We start from the raw sequence: 16,195 nt of genomic DNA, 5'->3' as shown, positions 1-16,195 counted from the left end.
TTTGTCTTCTAGTGTTGTTTTATCCAAGTTATTACTATCACAATAATTATAAATTATTTTATGTCAATTACTGTCATTTTCGCTTTATATTATAGATAGGGTATTTAATTTGGGATTTTTGGAAGGTATCTCTACAATTAGGTCACATTATCTAAACATTTCATTTCTGAATAAGAAAAGGGCATATTATAAAATATTCTTTATGACAAGGCACTGTGTCTGATGGAGCAAAGAAATCCTGGGTTATCGGCAGAAGAAAGTAACTAGGACTTCAGATTCCTAGTCTGTAGCTTTCCTTCTCCATTTTACTCTTCTGTTTGTTATGTCATTCTAGAGCAGATATAACCCACAGACAAAAATAAAGGGATGGGAAGCAAGAGTCAGTTATACCAAATTAATTCTCTATCTAGCTCACCATTTTTCAAGAGCTAGACGGTGTCATTTTCTCTAATTTGGGGGCTCAGGAAACTAGTCAACTTTCATATCAGTTCTATGTTCAATCTCCCTCAATACATTAAGTAGATAAAATATCAAATGCTGCAGTAGGTAGGCACTAATATTCAATAAGATTTTATAACTGTATTTAAGCTAGGAAAAACAAGGTAATTTCCTAACGGTGAAATGACCTTAAGAAATACAAAAAAAGTCAGTCAGACTATCCCATATATAAGAACACTGAATTAAAGAACATTACCAGATGAATGATTTCTTATTTTCTCTATTTGACAGATTTTAGAGCTGCCATAATTCCACACCATTTATAGGAGCTTTAAGTCACCTTTGATCATAACACCCATGAGTCAGGTTTTCAATTTAAAACTAAAAAAAAAAAAAAAAAGAAAAAGAGAGAGAAAGAGTATATGTCTCCTTTCCCTGACACCTACCTCACTCCACCAAAAAGGTTGATAGGAAGGGCCTCAGGCTAAACTGCCAGCAAGGAAAGGTATGAAAAATATTCAGGCAGAGAAAGTGTTCCAAAGAGCGACTTAAAACAAGTGGTGCAGAGTTTGTCTGTTTCTATCAGCGGACATGAAGCGGGAAGGCCAGAATGTACTACTTATTTATTTAAACTCACCACTTAGAATCTGCTGCACGGCTTCGTTGCCCATCTGCGCGGCTGTAAAGCCTTGTAAGGAGATGATGGAAGGATCAGAGCCATAAGTCAGCAGGAGGCGGCAAGTCTGCAGGTGACCTGCGAGGGCAGCTCGATGCAAAGCAGTCTGACCAAGGGTGTCCAGTGCGTTCATCTGTAAAACCATTGGGTGGGAACAGAGAATTGAGTATCTACTTGTTCCATTTTACACCCTAGCAAATAAATTCTTATGAGAAAAATAAAACGGTCAAAAGCATTCTGAAAAATGCCATAGTCTATTTATTATTAACTTTTCGGTGACTGCTTCTGAAAAAATGTCAGCTTCTTAGTTATCCTTCTCTGACTATCTTATTGAAAATTACAACATACTCATCCCTGCCCTGAATGACTGTCTTCCTGTTCATCTTCCAGTCCCTCCACTCCCCTCAACAACTAGAATGCAAGGTCTCTGAGGGCTGGGACTCCGATGCTCACTGCCTGCCACATCCAAGATGTACATGAAATACTTCTGGATGAATGGATTTCACCAAACTTGCTCCTGTAACATGAAGACTACAGAATACGTAAGCGAAGACAGTCAAAGTAGTTAATTACAGGGTGCCTGGGTGGCTCAGTGGGTTAAGCCGCTGCCTTCGGCTTGGGTCATGATCTCAGGGTCCTGGGATCGAGTCCCGCATCGGGCTCTCTGCTCAACAGGGAGCCTGCTTCCCCTCTCTCTGCCTGCCTCTCTGCCTACTTGTGATCTCTCTGTCAAATAAATAAATAAATAATCTAAAAAAAAAAGTAGTTAATTACATTTCTTTTCTAATTTTAGTAAATAATTTTAATAGAATACCCTCATTACTAAACTGAATTACTAGTGCCTGAATTACTAACACATTTAACCAGCCCCCCAAAGATTTAAATTTTCAAATGTTCCATTTTTAAAACTTTGAAGTTATAAAGGAAGAATAATTTAGCTAGTTTTAAGATAACATTCAACTTTGGGATCAGCTTCATAATTTGATCAAACCTGTTTTCCAGGATGCCCCTGTAAGTACCTTTTATTCCAATCCAACCAAAATCCATGTTCATTGTACATGCTGATTCTTTCAGAGTAGCCCTTCTTTCTGACTTTCTGGATTATGAAATCCAGTGCAAGTCTGAGCTTTCTTAAGAAGTCTTGATTATTCGAAGTCTTGGTGATTACTGACTTTCTGAATACCCATGTCAAGTTAGTACCATCTTACAAATTTTAACATGGGGCCAATTTTTGTTATGGCTATTGAGATTATGGATTGTATTATACAGGTTTTCTGAGTTCTTTAGAAGGATCCTCTTCAGGGCAGACAGTAATTCTCAAATATATGCTAGCAGATTATTCTAGCATATTTGTGCATACCCACCCAATACAAGATTAAGGAAAGAAAAGATTTAAGACGACTGATCTCCATGTCTCAGTCTTCCATCATTTTAAGTAAGGCTGTCATACTTTTTCAGGCAACGGTTCATCTAAATTCTTAATGGAGTGTCACAAAATTTGTCATGACATACTGATATATGCAATCAGAGGTCTCATTTACCAGCAGAAAAGTGACTGTTTATACATAAGCAAGATAAAAGCACAGCCATAAGCATGTATTCATGGAAAACACAGGCTACCAAACTAAACCTCTTGACTTTCTCTCTATTTCTTTGTTACCTCACCACATGAGAAAAACTTAAAATTGGGAACATTCTAATCATTAACATTTTTCTGGAAATTTGGTAAGAAACCCACTAAATTATTTAATTATAGTGACCGAAATCCTCAGTTCAATTTGCTAACTCATGTGGTCTGACAACTACTACTTCAAAATACAGATATTACTAAGTTATTTTTCAGCTCAAACTCAGTGACTCTTCAGTGCCTTCAAATAAATATGAACTCCTCAGCATGTCATTTAAGACCATCTGTAATTTACTTTTATACTATCTTCCTTTCTACTCTATTTTTTTCATCACCATTTGATAGGCTTGCTGTGCTGCAGCTTTATCAGATTACCCTGGAACCCTGTTTTATGAAGGTGTTAGTTTCTAAAGTCACTGCAAAATGTAAAATCTGTCTTTGGTCAACACTATCCTTGCAAACACCTTGACAATGTAATGGTAGAGAAAGATACAAGGTTTCTAAGCAAATTCAACACTGGCCAGTTTTGCCTTCAATGTATCAGCAGATCAACTGAACCCCAAAGTCATATAGTGTCTTTAAACACTAAACACACTATGTGTAAAGAGAGGTTGTCTCAATACATAAACCTGGTGAAACTGAGCACAATACAGAAAACAACAGATTCCCTTCTGTCTCTCACTCACTCTGGGGCATGCACCTGTGGAATGGAATGAGTTTGGGCAAAAAACACCACTCACTAATATTATTTCCATTAACGTTCCTTGTTTCTCTTTACTCTCGGTTTTGGAGGGGTGGTGCTGAATGCACCTCCGCTGACACGTTCTCATTTCTCTACCAAGCTATCATTCTCTGTTTCATATTCCTTATCCTTGTATACAGCTGTCAAAATTACAACTAAGTTGTTTACCTCCTAAAAAGTCTGAGAAAGGGATGCAGCTAACGTTTACTAAGCACTTCCCGATATTAGGCGTGGTGCTAGATGCTATATGTAAATCGGAAATCTTTTTAAAAGCAGAAATTAGGGGCGCCTGAGTGGCTCAGTGGGATAAGCCGCTGCCTTCGGCTCAGGTCATGATCCCAGGGTCCTGGGATCGAGCCCCGCTTCGGGCTGTCTGCTTAGCTGGGAGCCTGCTTCCTCCTCTCTCTGCCTGCCTCTCTGCCTACTTGTGATCTTTCTCTGTCAAATAAATAAATAAAATCTTTAAAAAAATAAAAATAAAAAATAAAAGCAGAAATTATGACTTGATCTTAAATGTAATTCTTCTCCTCTGTCCTTCCCACTCCCCAGAAACACAAGGTCTAGGACATAGCTTGGAGCTATGTGAACAGCTTATGTGAATAAGTGAAAAAAAAAAATAGAATAATGTATAAATCGCTGTTAGAGTTCATTTATAAGAGGAATTTTTTATGTCTAGTTGAAAAAAATTCCAACCATCTGATGAGGACTGACTGATAATGCTAGGAAGTTAAAACCTTAATCATATACCGAAGCTTTATGTTTTCATCCCTACTGACGTATATACGGCATCCACTCATTTCCACAGGTGGCATTAGATTCTAGTATCTCAGAAAACCAAACTTTCCAGATAAACTACAAGACAGACCAGTGTAACATAGAATTCTTTGCTTTAGAAAATGTACATATTTTTCATTATGAGAGAATTGTCCCCTCAAACTCTAAATTGTTACTGTAGCAACAAAAGGGTATCGATGGAGTACTTTATCAGCCAGCGAAGGTGACACACTGAGAAGCTGTAGAAAAGGATCAGCGATATTTAACAGAAGCACTCATTCCACAGAAACAAGCAAAAAAAAAAAACCACTAGAACAATGTGGTGTTATTTTGTACAACCCAGAGAATGAACAAGAATGGATGCCAGGGAAAATATTAAACAGCCATTCGACAAGGGTTTTTGTGAGGAAAACCCTCATAGGAGCATGTCCTCAAAAGAAGCAAATGTCAATGTCTCAGATACCCTAATCTCAGGACTCCACGCTTGTCCTTCTATGGTCAAAAGAGGATGGTGGCAGCTCTATGCCATCAACTCCATACTCCAAAGCCAAAAAGAATGTTTTATACATCTATTGTAAAAAAAAGAAGAAAGTTTCCTCAGTTGACTTACAGCTAGGGCCAAAGACACCTCCCCAAACGATGCCTTTACCAGTCACAAGTAAGGAGAATAAAATTACCAAAACTGTTCCTAATCCAGGCTTCCAAGAAGCTCCCAATTCTGAACAAAATAGAGTTCCAAAGAGTGAGTTGGCAAGCTATGATCTGTGGGTTAATTCCAACTAGGGGACTGTTTTACACTGCTTGCAAGTGAAGAATGATTTTTATATTTTTAAAATGATTGCTTTTAAAATGGCTATGTAAGTACCCAAAAAGCTGAAAATATTTACTATCTGGACTTTTAAGAACATGTTTGCTGATCCCTATTCTGAAGCAAAGAAGAAAGGGAACAGTGATTGCTGGAGGGAAATCAGCTGTCTTTGGAGCCATTACTGATCTTTAAAATGATTCAAAATTGAATACAAAAATTAAGGTCCCTAACTTCCTCTTATATTTAACCTTATCAGTACTCTGATGCTCTGCTATTTATTTTTTTATCAAGCAGGCAGATGATACAATCAAGGCTCTCTACAAAGTGGTCAATCTATTCTTTTTCCTTCCACATACGTATTCTGAAATGGTTCAAGGCAATAAAATCCAAAATGTATGTGCCTTTCAAGGCAGGTGATAAATTTGTTTTAAAGGGCAACAGTAACCATTTTATAGGACTACAGGTCAATCCCCATTCTCTGATTTTAACAATGGGTCAACCGGCAGGATTTGCATTGCTGTTCTAATTCAGTTTCACAGTGAAAAAGGGTGATGTTTTATCACTGTGATCCCAGAGAGTTATAGGGAACTCTAATTGTTTAATGGTTCCCATAAGTTTGGATTTATTACTCTACTACCATTCTATAAGTTATATAATTGGGAATTGATAGTAATTCACTCTATTGATGGAGAAATATAGGAAAATAAATAACTTGAGCATGTTATCTACAAAATCTGTAATTGAAAGCACTGGATAAAAGGGCCAACTAAAGCCCATGACAACCTGAAAGTCAAGACAACACTGTCTTTTTGTCCTCTTGGCTTCGGCAATTTTGACTCATACACACTGACAATTCTTCACTCGGTCAAAAAACAGGCTTACCAACATTTAAAATATTCTTTATTATGTAAGGATTAAACTTCTAAAAAAAAAAAACAAAAAACAACCCCCCAAATACAATCTAGTATTATGCATATAGTTAAGCACTTAAAAGGGTCATTCAAGCTGAGATAACCAAATAAATGAGATTGCTCACTCACAAGGATTCTTCTAAGAACTTACAAATTAGGGTGCCTGGGTTGAACCGTCTGCCTTCGGCTCAGGTCATGATCCCAGGGTCCTGGGATCCAGCCCCGCATTGAGCCCCGCATCGAGCCCCACATCGAGCCCCGCTTCCCCTGCTTCCCTTCCTCTCTCTCTGCCTGCCTCTCTACTTGTGATCTCTGTCAAATAAATAAATAAAATCTCTGGGGGAAAAAAAAAAAAGAACTTACAAATTAAATAGCTACACACACACACACACACACACACACACTGCTCTCTGTAAGTTTTGTATTTTTAACCTAAAAAAAATGACAGATTTTATATATGCCATCATGAATTTATTATTCTTACTTTAAGGAGATACAATTTTAATTCTTTTTTTTTTTTTAAAGATTTTATTTATTTATTTGACACAGAGAGAGAGAGAGAGACACTGAGAGAGGGCATACAACCTGGGGGAGTGGGAGAGGGAGAAGCTCCCCGTTGAGCAGAGAGCCAATGCAGGCCTTGATCCCAGGACCCTGAGATCATGACCTGAGCCGAAGGCAGACCCTTAACCGACTAAGCCACCCAAGCACCTGGACAACTTTAATATCTATCATCTATCTATCTATCTATCTATCTATCTATCTATGGAATCATCAACATACATACTTCCAGAAGAAAATAGGGAGTGTTACATCAATTTTTCTGATCAAGACTTCTTTAGACCTGGTCCTCTCTATTCCCCTCCATCACAATCTCTACCATAAGGATATGATAGAGGACGTCATCAAAGATTCTTACCATTCAGCACTGAGGAGATAATTTTCACCAAAGTACAGAAATTGCCTCAAATTTTAAGAAAAATGCTACATATAATGTGTGGTAATGTGTGGCTAGGGCTGGCTTGAGATACATATTCAGAAGATTTTAGAAGAAAAATGTATCTGGCAGTTTTAGAGACAAAACACATTTCCCTTTTCTCCCTTGTATCTAGAGATAGAAACCTGAGGTATGCATGTTTTTCTAGTTCTAAGTAGTAATTAATGATTTTCCTACAGGGGTAATTAGATAAATGATATAAAACCACAATTGCAGGGGCACCTGGGTGGCTCAGTGAGTTAAGTCTCTGCCTTCGGTTCAGGTCATGATCTCAGGGTCCTGGGATCAAGCCCCGCATTGGGCTCTCTGCTTAGCAGGAAGCCTGCTCCCCTACCCCCTCTTATGATCTCTGTTTGTCAAATAAATGGATAAAATTAAAAAAAAAAAAAACCCAAAAAACAAAAAACCATAATAGCATTTGGCCTGAAATATATAGGGTATAAAAGCATGATTCAAACCCGCCAAAATCCTGGAAACCAGCATGCAGACTATCAGGAAATGGCTGAGTGGAGTCTCTCAATATTTGAATCAGTGTGAAAAGCCTAGTTTCAAAGTGTTAACCTTGAGACTGAGTTCATCTCTCTCCTAAACTTAAAGCTATCATTGTCCCTATCACTCATTTGGTAATAAGATCACGAACTATTCTGTGGTATTTCTGTAACTAATCATCTATTGTTAACTCACACCGTAATTCTACTTTAGCTGTTGAACATGGGTCTATTTCAATCTGGATTTCAAGTAACCTCAGAATTAAAAACAGCCTCTGTATGCCTTTAGCTAGAATGACAATGTACTTTCCCCCTAAATCAGGCCACTTTGAAAGTGAAAGTGAAGAGGAAAAAAAAAAAAAAAGAAATGACAGGCTTTCATAAATCTGCCAGAAAGGAGTAAAAAAAAAAATAGGTCTATGTCCTGGTGGACAGACTATACCCCAGGGAACAGGTGGCAAGCACATTATAACCGTCTTAGCTTGAAGGTAAGAAACATTATCTTACTATTGTCTCTTTCTACAAAAATCTTAAAACACTAATTCTGTTGAGTACTGCTAAATCATTATGCCAGATACAATGTCCATACCCTGGGTCTACATTTCTGTAACTGGCTTTCTAGAGGACAGTTTTCTAGGAAGTATTTTTCTTTCTGAAGCTGGATTCTATGCATGCCACCTGCCTATTCAAAATTTTCTAGTGGCTCTCCAAGTATTATAAGAGCAAAATCAAAACTCTCCAAATGAAACTATCAAGACCTTGCTCCAACACATCTGTTCAAGATTTTCATTATACTCTCCTTTTCAGTACCCACTGGACTCACTAACCATTAACTTCTAACTCCTTTGCCTTCCTGACTGAGTCATTATTTAAAATATATTATTTGTATTTTGCCAATTTCTATATATCTAATCCTTGAACATTCCTAGCTAAAATCCTACTTTTTTAAAAATGAAATTTCTCTAATCTCTCCCTCAGCCTGTTACTTCCACTAGAAGTAACTATTTTCTGAATAGCAGTCTACCTTGTATTTCTCTTATATACCTTGCTTTCAAGTTGACTGTGCTGGATAAGACTATTACTACTAGATCTTAAGTCTCTTAAAAGAAGACTCTTGATCAAATTCAAACTTCATATATAGCCTTGTAACATTGTAACAAGTACAGTGCTTTGTACAAGGTGGTGTTTGAAAATGGTTGGTAAGTGAATGGCTCATGAGAACAGTAAATTGGTAAATTCTGGTGATAAAGGATATTATTTTCATCATACTAATGTGTATACTGAGCAAACACTAGACTATTAAAATATTCTTTTTTAAAAGATTTAGTTGAGAGAAAGAGCATGAGCACACATGCATGCATGGGAGGGAGAGGAAGGGAAAGAGAATTTTAAGCAGACTCCCCTCTGAGCAAGGAGCCTCACACAGGGCTTGATCCCACCACACTGAGATCATGACCTAAGCCTAAATCTGGAGTTAGATGCTTAAGTGACTGAGCCATCTAGGTACCCAACTATTAAAATATTCTCTAACCGAAAAATATACATTCTTCTTTCCCTAGAAATGTGAAGGGAAAAAAAAAGTTAAATGCCAATGTTGACAAAATTGTTTAATACTGAAAATAATAGACTTACTTTATCTGGGTTAAGAGTATAATTTAATTTGATTTCAAAGCCTTTACAGATACAAACAAAGTGTCGTTATCCATGGTAGGATGGATATAATTAAAGCCTCTCCTATGAGGATGAAATAGACAAAATGAGCTAAAATTCTGATACAGTAATCAATATTTCACTTTAAAGGTCCTTCTTTTTTAAAAAAATATTTTTAAAATTTATTTTAGAGAGAGAGTGTGAGCAAGAGAGCAAGTGTGAGCGAGAGTGTGAGCGAGAGCGTGCGCATGAGCAAGAAAGAGCGCACAAGTTGGGGGAGGGGCAGAGGGAGAGACAATGTCAAGCAGACTCCCTGCAGAGCATGGAGCCCAGTGAAGGGCTCCAGCCTATAACCCTGAGATCATGACCTGAGCCAAAACCAAGAGTCGGATGCTTAACTGACTGAGCTACCCATGTGCCCCATTTTAAAAGGTTTTTAATCCTTTACTGTGTTACGAACCTACTACAGAATATAAAATTTGTCTAAGAAGTTAAATTTCAATATAATTAGAAAGACATGAAACTAGATTGTTTACTAGCTGAACTCGAACTTATTAAAAGGGAACTCACCTCCTCACATGCCCTAACTGTCTAGAAACCAGTCCCCGAGCACAGCTGATGAGACTAGCGGGAGCAGATCCAATGGCCATGTGCACAAACCGCAGCCTTATTCAGATTCGCCCCTTCTTGTCCCTGAGACTAAGGAGAGACAGTAGCTGCAGGTGGTATATTTCTAAGCCAAAGACATGTAAAGGAGGGCCTGCAAAGCCCATATTTAGGCCATAGAGAAGTAAAACAAAAATACAGTCTATAAGAAGAATTAAACAGATGAACAAAGACCATCAAAGAAAAGAAACCCAAGCAACTGCAGAAAAAGAGACAGACAGGGAACGCAGTCAAGGTACCCAACAGTTTACGAATCTCTTGTTCTAGTCGTTTGTGAATCTCAGCCACAATTCCTGTAGATTATTTCTATGGTATAACAATACAGGTTATCTCTAAAAAGTGGTAAGCATACAGTTATATAAGTATAAACAGATTTCCATTTATGCTTACTCTAGATTCAACTGATTTGTTACTGGTAATTAAAATGTGTCTGAGACCTGTCCCCTTTGCTCTTTACACTGATATGCTCAAACTGCAGATATCTGAACTGTAAGAGATACTTTAAATCTACAGCTTTAAATGCATTTTATTTAACATCTTTGGGCTAATATAAACTACTTATCAATCCATTTCTAGAAAGGCATTAATCAAGTCCTTGTAATGAGCTAACACATTTCCCCAAAGTGAGCAAAGACTCTTCAACACTTCTCAATGTGAGAAATAAGCCCATTTAATGCCAATTACTATTGACACAATTTCTTTCTACATACAATATAAATAAATCTGTCAAATTAAGACAAATGAACAATCAAAGGAAATTTCTCCATGTTCCACACATTTAACAGATGCTCTAGTAATGACAAAATAGCAGTGCTTTTATATATGAAAAAAGCACCTCTGAATTAAATCTTTCATTTTTAGGTGTTAATAATACCATATGCAACCGGGACAGAAGTTCTACTTAATAATGATAGCAGACAAAGCAGTAGCAGTAGAATGCCACGGTAGCTAACAATAATAAGAAAAAAACCTGCCATACGAAAGACTAAATCTTCATATCTCTTCCTATTTAGGCTTTACGGCAATCTTGCAAAGCTGGGGGTTGATAATTAATTTTTTTTAGAAACAGAAATTCACTCCACTATAAAAGTTAATTTTTCAAATGAATTGGCTAATACTCCCCGTTTTCTTACAACCTGCCTTTCTTTACTAGCCATTTGCTTTCCATCCCTTTTCTGAACACTGCCTGCTTGCCCCTCTAGATTCCTATCCGTCCTCCACCCTGCTCTGTGTCCTGGGAAACTCACCTAGATGGATCCTATCAGTGAGTGCTTTTGGTTTTCTAAGTTCTTTTTACATTTGGCTAATGGGAGGCAATGGCAGGACACTGGTGGGCAGCAGGAGTGTGGGGGGTAGGGGTGAGACTTAGCCTCTCTCAAAGTGCTGTCAGGGGCCGTCTCCAAACAGCTACCTTCTTCTGCTTCCAGGGACCTCTCCCTTCCCTTGACCTTTCAGGCCCAAAGAGGATGTTTCCCCACTTGTTGCTATCCCTTGCTCATATCCTTAAACCTTGCCCACCTTTGTATATAATTCCCTTACTAAACTTTCCTCAAATTACCCATTTCATGTGTGCTTTTTTTTTGCCAAGACCCTAATGAATACAATTCTCTATCCCTGTATCTTTGGAACACCTCCTTCAAAAGCTGCCAAAGCCTTTTCACAAATATCGCCCAGTTAAATGGCATTGCCTAACTTGATTTCTTCCCGCAGCACTGATCACCTGTTGCTTCATCATATTCCTCTTATACTCAATAGACATGTGATCGACCTGTCTATTTTCTCTTCCCATTGCTGCTCCTTAAACACAGTAATCTGCAAAGGTCGTTTCCTTAACTCTCAACTCATCTTTCCATATTTTCTCTACCAGGACTTTGCAACGCATGATCACTATACTGATGGCTTTCCAAAAGATCTCTTTAATCCTAGACTGTTATTCATACTCTAGTGCTGTTATTTTCAACCACTGGTTTTAGCTACATGTCCGTAACTCTAAGTACAAAATTATCAAGGTATAGAAAACCAGTATTTCTTTCTAACTTATCACTTCCCTGAACTGACCACCAGTTTCTAAGTCCATTCTAGCATTCTATTCATTTCCATATATATAATTATTCCTTAATAAGTGGCTTTCATCTTTCTCTTCCTTCTCCATTGCTAATGCCACTAAATTGGATTTAGGATTAGCTTCAAGTCTGGTAGTTGCACAAACTTTCAAATTAATATCTTCCACAGTATCTAGCACATGGTCTTAATCATTTTGCATTTCAGTATTTGTTGAGTTAGTGGATCAAAACAAATTATAAAGGAACTGGTTTACAACTCTTTTATAAAAATTTAGATAACAAAGGGAAATACGCAGTATGTTTGGAAAGACAAATCCGGAAAAAATACAATGCTCATATTTACAAGTAACTGAATACTGCTGGTATGCCAGGTACTAAACTATATACTCATATATGCATAGCTCATTTAATTTTTCCACGTGTGCACATGTGGAGACACACACAAATGCTTACAGAGGAGATATTAACACCCACATATTACTGATGAGTCGATTACAGTTCCAGGAAATGAAGTTCAAGTTCATAAAACCAAAAAGTAGAGGACTGTGAACTAAAAAGTATGTCTTCTCTGTTAAGTCCCAATATGTTTAGTTTACCATGCAGTGAACCTGATTATATTTATCATCAAGCTTTGAGCAAAAGAATGTTTCGGCTTATGTAAATATTACTAAGTTTTATCTAAGTAAGACAAATTAATTAGTGGTATTAGAGCTCCCTATCAAATTCTCTGCCTTTTCTGATTTACTGGCCTTAGCTCAGGAACTGGACATGAGGAGGGTAGGAGGCAGGATGGCAGAGACGATGTAAGAGGGCGGAGCCCTAATTCAAGCACCGCATTCAGATGGTGCTTTTAGAATCCAATGGAAAGCATAAGTTGTCCAAAAGTCAACCTGGAACCATGAGTTCTCCAGAAAGGACATGAAGCAAGCAAACACTGGGGCTCAACCGTAGCTAAGCTGGGTTTTTACTGTGAATTTTTACGAACACATTAGCCACCTGATAAACCAACCCTGAGGGCCAGCAGCCTGCCTGGGAACGGGCGTAAGTGAATGGGAGGATGGCAGCTGGCACTTGTTGCTTGGTTCATAACCCTGATTAAAAATGATTTTTTTTTTCTATTTTAAAGTGCCTAATAGTAGGAGTTCTCGATCTAGATGAACTGTAGTGGAAAGACTAGGGAGGGTAAACAAGCCTGAAAGTCACTGTCTATCACTGATAGGCTGTTTAAAACTAGGTGTGCTCCACTGATGGACTAAGACATTATTGGTGAGAAGGTATTGTGAACACGAAGAGCAGAAAAAGACAGAACCACAGACCTCGAATCACGCTGACTGGGTCAGTTTATAAAATACTGTTATTTTTCATTGAAACTTCATGAAACAAAATGACCCATGGGAGACAAAAAATAGGTATTTTCCAAAAATGAAGGGCATTGTTCATGGTTTTTCAAGAACATTATAAATGCTGTAAGCTATTTTAAAAAATAGGTCAATGATAAACATACAATGCTCTTAAGTACAGCAGAGAGCCCACTTAGCTTAGTGTTTTCTGCTTGACAGAGCCACAAGACATTATGTATATAACAATGCCCTAGTCGTACCCTCAAAGCAGGTAATAAATCTGTAGAACTCTGTTCCCTTTCGTTCCAGTTCATCCTCACTTTTTTATATAAAAACACCAATGGTCCTTTCAAAGCAGGGATACCCAAATTTTTGAATTGTGAACCTTATGAGTGTAAAAATATTTTGAGAACTCATTCCATAAATATATGTGCTCATCTGTAAATTGTAACAAACAGTGCTATACCAATACATAATAGATAGATGTAAAACTTACAGAGAAAGAGAATTAAAATAAAGGATGGGAAAGAGATGAAGAAATTAAAAATTTTAAGAATATTTTAATTACTAGTTTACAAAATATCTTTTGGCTCAATTAAGAAAACCTTAAAAAGATTAAAAAAATCTTATAAAAAATTGTGAGGTAGATTTGAGGGTCTGATTGTAAGTTCATTTTCAATAGCTTGTCCCATTAATCACATTAGCTCGGAAGATATAACAGACATGTAAAACCACTGAAAAAGGTGCATTGTTAGCACTACCTAGTAAATAAAAATGCTTATTTTTAATGTAATTTACTAATTATAGTAGGGTTTTAACTGAAATTCTGCTAGTAAAATTGCATCTTTCTTGATGTTTTCTAATAGGTTCAAAAACCATCTAAACACAGATTAAGGAAGATTTTCAAACAGGTTAGAAAATTGTGTTTTTCAAGTTTTTTAATTATATGTAGCTAAAATAGCAGAGTGATACATTTACATCATTTTTTGGCAAAAAAAAAAAAAAAAAATTCCCAAAACAGTGAATATTTTCTAAAAATCTATTCTCAAATGTATTCTTCATTTTTTAAAGTTTCTTTGAAAATGCAGTCATTTTCCCATTTACTTGAAACATGTAGTATTTGCCTTCAAGGGTTTGATTATGTTTCTTTTTATAAAAAGTACCTACATACAAGTAAAAAATACCTATGCACATGTCATTTGTCATCACAGGTGATGACAAATTTTCAAACCTCTTATTTTCATTAAAAGAAAAATAAAAAGCACAACTAAGTATGACAATTCCTGAAAATACTAATTCATGAAATAGCCAGATATCCTCTTGCTGCTCTAAGATTGTCATTCCCTTGGATTATCTCCAATGTTATTGATGAAGGACCCACCATTTAGGATAGTACCCATAAATCTACTCATTTGGGCATGTGAAAAGTACAATATGTCATGACATGCTGAAAGTGAACAGATGACTGAGTCTGTCAGTGCCAATCCCCTGCTACTCAGACTCCTATTCTTCCTCAGGAAACACCTTGAGCTGACTCCGACAGGCTGACACATGGACCTGATGAGTGAGCCAGCATCAATCTGTGTATTAAATATCAGCAAATGTTAATTTCTTTATTCAGAAATTAGGAAATTACTATTTTAGTAAATTAAAATTCTCATATTTTTTCCTGTCCCAATGGCTCATCTTGTATGTTCCATAGAATGTCTACACTGAAGACTTCTGCTTTAAAATATATACTCTTGAGGATTTAAACATTTCCAATTTCAAGTCACCTCTCAAAAAAACAGCTAGTTTGCTTCCTTCCTCCTTCAAGTGATTCATAACTTCAGACAATGCCAACAAAAATGGTTACCCCAAAATTTCATATTTCTTTAGTGTCGAGGTTTTTTGAGAAAATTATTATCAATACCAGTTTGAAGGAACAAAAGTGTTCTTTAGAATAAGCAGCAATATTCTATTATTTACATAAATTATTCTGATAAACCATCAATGATGTTGACTATCAGAATCTATCAATTCCAGGGGTGCCTGGGTGGCTCAGTGAGTTAAGCCTCTGCCTTCGGCTCAGGTATGATCTCGGGGTCCTGGGATCGAGCCCCGCATCGGGCTCTCTGCTCAGCAGGGAGCCTGCTTCTCCCTTTCTCTCTGCCTGCCTCTCTGTCTACTTGTGATCTGTCTGTCAGTCAAATAAATAAAATCTTAAAAAAAAAAAAAATCAACCAATTCCAGTACTATTGTAAAACAATGTAAAGTTAAATGGATTTTGAATGATAAGACCGTAGCTACATTTTATCGCTTTACAGAACTATGGCACTAAAGTATAATAAAACACAGGTGATTATTTTCATTAGTAACAAGATTTAAATCAGTTTTAAAAGAGACTAGGTGACTTCAAATACATGGTAACCATCCTTTAGAAAATTCATTTCTCCAGGAAAATCAGAGAGAAGAGCAAGGATCTAAGCCGGGCTAGCTACCCAATTCCAAGTCTGACATCTCATTTCAGGGTGTGGCTTACCTTTGCTCCATGCTTATGTAGAACTTCCATGACATCATTGTGAGCTCGTTCTGCTGCGACATGCAGGGGAGTCATGAAACTATGGAGAGGAGAAAAGGAAAAGGAAATTTCCTAACTTTTGTTGCATTTCCCCTTTAAGAACTGCACAACTTCTTCTGCAATTACACTTACTCTTTATTCTTTTCGTTAACATTCGCTCCTTTCCTAAGTAATAGTTCTGTCACTTGTTTTCTTTTGGGATGCAGGGAGGCCACAGCACAGTGCTGTAAAGTAAACACAACTAAGTTAATAAAATAAACTTCAATTTAAAAGTACATTCCAGAATTAAATAGTATCTGCTGATTATTTAGAACACTGTTCTGTCAAAACACACTTATATATTTTACATTGTGGAGATGATCAAATTCTTTCTAGATACACTGGAAGAATAAGACACATGCCTTTAAACCAAGGTGAAATTATCTTAGTTAAGCACTAAGAGAGACTTTCTTATC

The 16,195-nt window shown here is 36.9% G+C and overlaps 2 protein-coding genes across 2 annotated transcripts in view; one reads left to right on the top strand and one right to left on the bottom strand.

Moving 5' to 3' along the window:
- DUSP4 (dual specificity phosphatase 4) overlaps positions 1-16,195 on the top strand; it is a 277,349-nt gene that overhangs the window by 74,230 nt on the left and 186,924 nt on the right. The gene's annotated exons all lie outside the window — the stretch shown is intronic.
- The window catches only part of TNKS (tankyrase), a 209,908-nt gene that overhangs the window by 49,884 nt on the left and 143,829 nt on the right, over positions 1-16,195 (bottom strand). Inside the window, exons 10-12 of the mRNA XM_059156236.1 lie at positions 15,873-15,964; positions 15,702-15,780; positions 1,076-1,247 (exon numbers count right to left, since the gene is read on the bottom strand). Of these exons, the coding sequence (XP_059012219.1) occupies positions 1,076-1,247; positions 15,702-15,780; positions 15,873-15,964 (343 nt within the window). The remainder of the gene's footprint in view (positions 1-1,075; positions 1,248-15,701; positions 15,781-15,872; positions 15,965-16,195) is intronic.

The sequence above is a fragment of the Mustela lutreola genome, chromosome 18, assembly GCF_030435805.1.
Source record: "Mustela lutreola isolate mMusLut2 chromosome 18, mMusLut2.pri, whole genome shotgun sequence".
NCBI lineage: Eukaryota > Metazoa > Chordata > Mammalia > Carnivora > Mustelidae > Mustela > Mustela lutreola.
This window is presented reverse-complemented; position numbering and strand designations above follow the sequence as displayed.